This window comes from Sparus aurata, chromosome 9 (assembly GCF_900880675.1).
Source record: "Sparus aurata chromosome 9, fSpaAur1.1, whole genome shotgun sequence".
NCBI lineage: Eukaryota > Metazoa > Chordata > Actinopteri > Spariformes > Sparidae > Sparus > Sparus aurata.
In genome coordinates this window covers 19,022,142-19,028,666 of record NC_044195.1, presented here as the reverse complement: position 1 = coordinate 19,028,666, position 6,525 = coordinate 19,022,142, and the positions used below count along the sequence as shown (strand labels likewise).

The following is a 6,525-nucleotide window of genomic DNA, read 5'->3' as shown; positions in this document are numbered from 1 at the left end:
ACCGAATTATAAATTAAAGTGGTAATATTATCACCCTAATGACACCGAGGACGGGCTTGAGGAATCCTTCACACAAACAGTCACGCAAATCAACACTCTCCCCCCCCCCCCCCCCCCCACCCCCTTTTTTTTTTTTTGCAAATGATTGATTCAGCAGAAAAGTATCAATAAATATGATGTATGCAGGCGCAGTCTGCTCAGCCCCTAAATCACTTTTACTCCAACAAAAAAGCCTGTAATTATTATCGCCATTATTAAAGCGGCACACTCGCGGTATTATTTTACAATTTCCTGCAAATTCTGCCTCCATCCCCGCTAATGGTTCTGCTTCGCAGCCCGCGTGCCAGTTTGCAGATACTATAATCGTGGGAAAATAATGACAGTTATCAGTCGCACCCACCAAGTACCCATAAAAATCTGTCCTCTGTTCTGGAAGATGATAATTATTGGTTGTACTACCATTATCATTGTCGTTGTTGATAGAGGAAATCTTGAAGCATTTTTTTTTTTTTTTTTTTTTCGAAAGTAATTCCAGAGAAATCACTTTAAATTGGCCTATTTCAGGAGGGGGACAAGGGGACCAGCTTTTTTTTCGTTATAGCCCTAATATTGCACAGAAATCTTTAAATCCAGACATCCGAGCAGCCGCCTGGCACACTGTGGCAACACGTGCCGTGATGTCAGCGCCTGCATTTTTTGATAACACGTCTTCTTTTTTTTTTTTTTTCTCCCAGTGCAACTTGCTAGTTCTGTTTTGAGTTCAATTATGTAATTACACTGATAATCACAGTGACGGAATTTAGCTGCCTTTAATTTGTTATTCAGGTGGAGATGGAGGGACTGCTGCGGATGGAGGAGCTGCAGCAGCCGGGGCTGTGTTGCCGCTCCGCACAGACACCGGGACCAGAGCCGCAGCCTGCAAATGAATCCGAAAATAATGAAGAGCCGCTGGACACACACCTCTTCTTCCTCTTCCCCTTCTTCTTTTTCTTCCTCATCATCTTCTTTCACCACCATGCGGAGGCTCTCTGACCCCGGATTAATCTGCTTCTTTTCCATCACATGATATATATATATATTTATATATATTTTAAAAGTAAGTGGACACACATTTCTTTTTAGATATTCTTTCTTTTTTTTTTCTTCTTTTTTTTGTTTAATACAGCCTGGTTAAACTCTGTGGTCCTTGCTTGAGGTCTGAACCTGCAGCTCAAGGAAAAAAAAAATGTCTCCTGTGTTTAGTCAGTCGTCAGTTCAATTAAATCAAATGTCCGTGGATAATTATTCTTGTTAGGGGCTGTGGGAGGCGGGCCGCACACCCCCGATCTTCACTTAGGTTCATGCTAATCAAAGGTGCCAGTGTTTAACAAAAAAACAAAAAAACAAAACAAAAAAAAACTGTGACCGTTAATTGATTGCGAAAAAAGTCGTTTTGGGAGGCGTTTAAAACGTGATAAGAAAATAGGTGCGTTCAAAGGCTGCTGTGTTAGACAACAAACAGGCGACACAGGCTATATATATATATATATATATATATATATATATATATAACCAACAATTCTCATGGATCTATTTCATGAGAGGTTTCATCATTTAAAGCCATTTTTTGGAAAAAGCTCCTGAAAATCGACTACTGCTTACTTTCGATTCATCGCAAATTGGCTCTGTTAATTAGAAATGCTTAATTTGTTGTATTTTTTTTTTTTCGCTGACGTTCAGGTGTCACAAAGCATCATTAGGCCTGTACCTGAACCAACAATTTGACATCAGAGCGGAACTGTTGTGCCAGGTGTAACCGAGACCTCAGCCACTGTAAGTGTTAAACACATGACTAATTACAGACCTACTTATGAAAATTGATCAGTAGTGTTATGCTAATACACCTTCCATCAGAAGCTTTAATAATGATTAAAAGAGAGAGAGAGAGAGAGAGAGAGAGAGAGAAAAGAAGCTTTGATCGAACTGGAGTCTGCTTTAACGAGGCTGGGAATATTATTTAATGTGGAATAGATGACGTTTATTTTGAAATGATTTTACATTTGCTTTTTTTCGCGCCCTATGCCAGAATAAATGCCAGTGTTTTAATATATATTTCAATTATTAGAGGAGTGGATCAGAAAAAATATGTAATCACCGCATGGCATCCGATCATATCCAAAAAAAGTGGCGTCTATGTTCTTATGTTGGTGATAAATTGAAAATAATAGTATTAATAATGATAATGATAATAATAATAATAATAATAATATCAATAATAATGTCTACAGTGATCGTTGACATGTCAGGAGGGAATAATATAAAGGTTTTATGGTTTTCCTTGACTTTGCAGGTTCTTCGGACCCAGCCCCAGCGTCGCCAATCGGCTTCCCTCTTGGAGAGAGTGGACCAATCAGCGACAGTCTTTGATGAATATTCATGAGTCCGAGATTCAAACCTTTGAGCGAGTTTGTCTTGGTCCACAGCATCATACCTAGGACTTTTCACAGGCACAAACTACATTTTCTTATGAATGGAAAGAGAAAAAATCAGTTCGGCTTAAATTGGGACCCGTCCTTCACTGAGATCATAGAAGGAAAACAACAAAAGCAAGACAAGGGGAACCGCAAGAAGAGATGACAATGACTACAATTCCAGAAAGTCTTAATAGCCCTGCCTCAGGAAAAACCGTTTTCATGGAGTTTGGACCCCCGAGTCAACAAATGTCGCCTCCCTCCATGTCTCACGGACACTATCCCATGCACTGTTTACATTCTGCAGGTCATACCCAGCACGACAGCTACAGTCCTGCCTCATCGTTCCCCAGATCTCTGGGTTATCCATACGTAAACTCCGTCGGCAGCCATTCCACCAGTCCATATCTCAGCACAGTACAGACCTACCAAAACAGCTCGGCGCTGACACAGACGCGGTTAGAGGACGCAGGTAAGTGTGCAACAGCATCTTTGGATCTTAAATATCGACTTTCTGTGTTTGGCACGGCTCTCTGCTGTATACGGTCCTCGCTGCGCGGAAAAGACGAGCCAGATGTTGGAATTAGGCTTGGTAATTATTTATTGCGTAACGCTATAAACAATGTATGCAATTAAGGGTAATTATACCTAAAGTACAGCCTGTAAAACTTGCGCTGGAGTATTCATAGCTGCGCAGCACTGTTGGCTACAACTGCCTCCTCATTTTTCCCCCCCATCTCTTCGCTCTTTTCTGTCTTTGCAGCGCCAGAAACAGAGAAAAACACAGTGGTCGAGGGCGGAGAGGTGCGATTCAACGGGAAAGGGAAAAAGATTAGAAAACCAAGGACTATCTATTCCAGTTTACAGCTTCAAGCTCTGAACAGGAGGTTTCAGCAAACTCAGTATTTGGCTTTACCGGAGAGGGCTGAGCTCGCAGCGTCGCTGGGTCTCACTCAGACACAGGCAAGTCCACGAACACACACTCCCACACAGCTTCTGTATACACGACATACACTATTATTATTGTTATTATTATTATTATCATCATCACCATTATTATTATTATTATTATTATTATTATTATTATTATTATTATTGTTGTTTATAATTTATAATTAATATGCAACGTCAACATTGTTTGACACCCAGTCGACTATTGGTTTTGTTTCTCTCAATGTTATCCAGTCATGCATGTCTTAATGTTAATGACATCTCAATACAGTAAACAACAGAATCTGGGGCAAGATATTTGTATTTCAATATTTATGCTCTTGACTTGATGATGAAAGCTTCTGTGTGCGTAGAGCTGTGCGTAAAACGTGCGTAAAAAGGTCACTCCAGTGTTTTCTTACGCAAAATGCTTTCCTTTGTCTCTCCAGGTGAAGATTTGGTTTCAGAATAAACGCTCTAAATTCAAGAAACTGATGAAGCAAGGCGGAGGCACGATTGACGCCAACGCTTTAGCCACCGGCCGCGGACTGTCGAGCGGCTCTCCCTCGGTGGCACCTGTCTGGAGCTCGCCGACCACCGTGAAGACGTCCGTGGGGACGACCGGATCTTACATTCCCAGCTACACCTCATGGTATCCAACCACACACCAAGAGTCTATGCAACAGTCACAGCTCATGTGAAGAGAACAGAGACCTCAGCCCTGCCGTGGCTCGTGTATCAGGATGTTGAAGGGGCCCTGCAGCCACTCGGCGCGGCCCAGCCAGCGCTGATATCACACAACAACAACCCCGGAGTTAGCTGCCGCATGCCGCCAGCTGACACAGTGGCCTCCTCATACCGGATGAAGGCGAGCAATGGAATGAAAGACTGAGAGGGCGCGCAATGCGCCCAAGGGCAACAAGTCCATGACAGTCAGCGGAAAGCGTCGACAAATGGATCCTTTTATTGGCTGCTGTTTATCACTTTTGTGTCAGTTTCTATTTTCTATTTTTTTTTTTTAAAGTCATATTTGTGTGAGTTATTCTGTTTATAAAGAAACACGTGTTTGTTTACACCAGATGTCGGGCCCAAGGTGATGAAAACCTCAAACTCAAAAAGGTCGATTAGGCCATAGAATTGATCCTTGAACCAAATAATAATAAATATGAACAAATAGCAACCATCAGGCCATAGAATACATTCAACCACGGAGCATATTGTGCAAAGCCTCAACTCGCTACTATGTTGTTTATATGTGTTTGTTATTTAAGTTAAATTATTCAGAGGAGTTTTTTTTTTCTTTTTCTGTTGAGGTCAGTCTGTGTTCATGTGTGTGAAACAACAACACTGTGTTGTTCATGCTGCACTAACGCAAGCAGAGCTTTTTCTATGCCGTGCCCCGATGTTATGTGAACAGTGTAAAAGGCCTGACAATTTGCTGCTTCAGAACAAAACAGAAAAAAAAGAAGAAGAGAAATATCGTGAGGGTGAGCAGCTCCTTTGTCACTGTATTTTGTACATAATTTTCAGATTGTTTTTGTGCTGTACTGGATACGCTGTGAAACAGGGTTTTAGGCTTTCTGTATTCGTCGAGATGTGTTTTAGTCAACATAGAAGATATTTAGTTTTGTATTGATCACTTTAATTTATTCTGTTTCTGAAGTTTATGTACAGACTGTGCAAAGTTTCAAAGGCAGTAAAAAAAATGATTTAAATTATGTCAAGGAAAAAGGTGTCTGATTCAAATACCCCCATCACCACCTCCACCCCCCCTCCTCACCCTCCACCACCTCCACCTCCACCCTCCTCTCATGTGAAAAGAAAAGGCTTCAGCATGGTGCAGGTTTAATGTGGGCTGACACAAAGCAGTATCATGTTGGTTATTGTAGCAGACACCGTGTGCGCTGCGAAAAGGCTCGTCGTTTAGATTTATGGCCGTGTTTAGCGTTCGGTTGCAGATGTTGTTAGACCTCTGGAGGGAAGAAATCTGACGCTGCGGCTAAGAAAAAAAAAAAAAAAAAAGACTCTTAGATGCATCTACACGAACATATCTTTACACGCGGGTCAGCGTGATGAATGGTGGAAACGCAAGAAATGAACACGCGTAAAAGAAAGACGGCGGAAAACCACCGACTCTTTTGTCCGACGCGCATGTGATTGAAGCGCTCGCCGCGCGGGAGACCCCGGATTCATTCAACAACATCGCTTATTCCTTTTCAGCCTTCCTTAAAGATTATCTTCCTTCCATTTGTCTCCCGACAATCCCCCGTTTTTCGGCAATGAATGAGAGCGATCAGTTGTGTGTGTTAAGTGAATAATTGCGCGAGAGGCAGGTGCTGCAGAAAGGAGTGGATGAGCGCGGGGGACACAGGGCGGATTATAGAGATCAGTGAGAGTGAAGAGTTCAAAGGCCTTCTTCACACTTTATTCATTTTGCTCCAGTTACGCGAGCTCGCAGTGAGCCTTTTGAGGGTTTTTTGTCTGGTAAAACGTGTTAAAACGCGGCTATTGTGGTGAGAAATAAGATTTTAAAGAGCGCCGGTTTTTTTGCTTACATTTATCTTCATCCTACAAATAGTCTTTATTTAATTTTAATGCCATTTACTTTAAGGAAAATGCCATAAAAAAACAGCCGTTGATACAGGTGGATTTACCTGTCCGCGCGAACACGCTTGGCTGCTTACACAGGGTAAAATATCACTGATTCAAACAAATGATAATGATAATAATCATACAAACGAAATCTATTTCCTGAAGAAAAAATAAATTGTTTAAAAAAAAACAAAAAAAAACAACAACAACCGGAAATTAATTTGTAAATGCGCGAATTGTAGTTTCCAGCTATCCTGCAGCTGCGAACTTCTCCATGAATATATTGCTGTTTGCAGTTATAATGACACATTTAATGCAATTTGTGCGTCTGCACAGCATCCTTTTTAAGAGGACAGGAGTCCAGAGAAGCATTTATAACATCATAATAAAAAAATACATTTATTTCGCATTGTATCAAAATAATTGCTCGAAACCATGACAATTCATTATTATTATTATTATTATTAATATTAAGAATATTATTAAGAATATTATTATTATTATTATTATTATTATTATTAAAACAGACATTTATCAAATTTACTAATCAGCC

At 40.8% G+C, this 6,525-nt stretch overlaps 1 protein-coding gene across 1 annotated transcript; it reads left to right on the top strand.

Annotated features, from left to right (window-relative positions):
- Positions 1-2,325: 2,325 nt before the first annotated feature.
- dlx1a (distal-less homeobox 1a) lies at positions 2,326-5,098 on the top strand. Its single transcript, XM_030427436.1, has 3 exons — positions 2,326-2,922; positions 3,214-3,413; positions 3,830-5,098. Exons 1-3 carry the CDS (start codon positions 2,613-2,615, stop codon positions 4,079-4,081), a joined length of 762 nt encoding a protein of 253 aa, XP_030283296.1. The 5' UTR covers positions 2,326-2,612; the 3' UTR covers positions 4,082-5,098.
- The last annotated feature ends 1,427 nt before the right edge of the window (positions 5,099-6,525 follow it).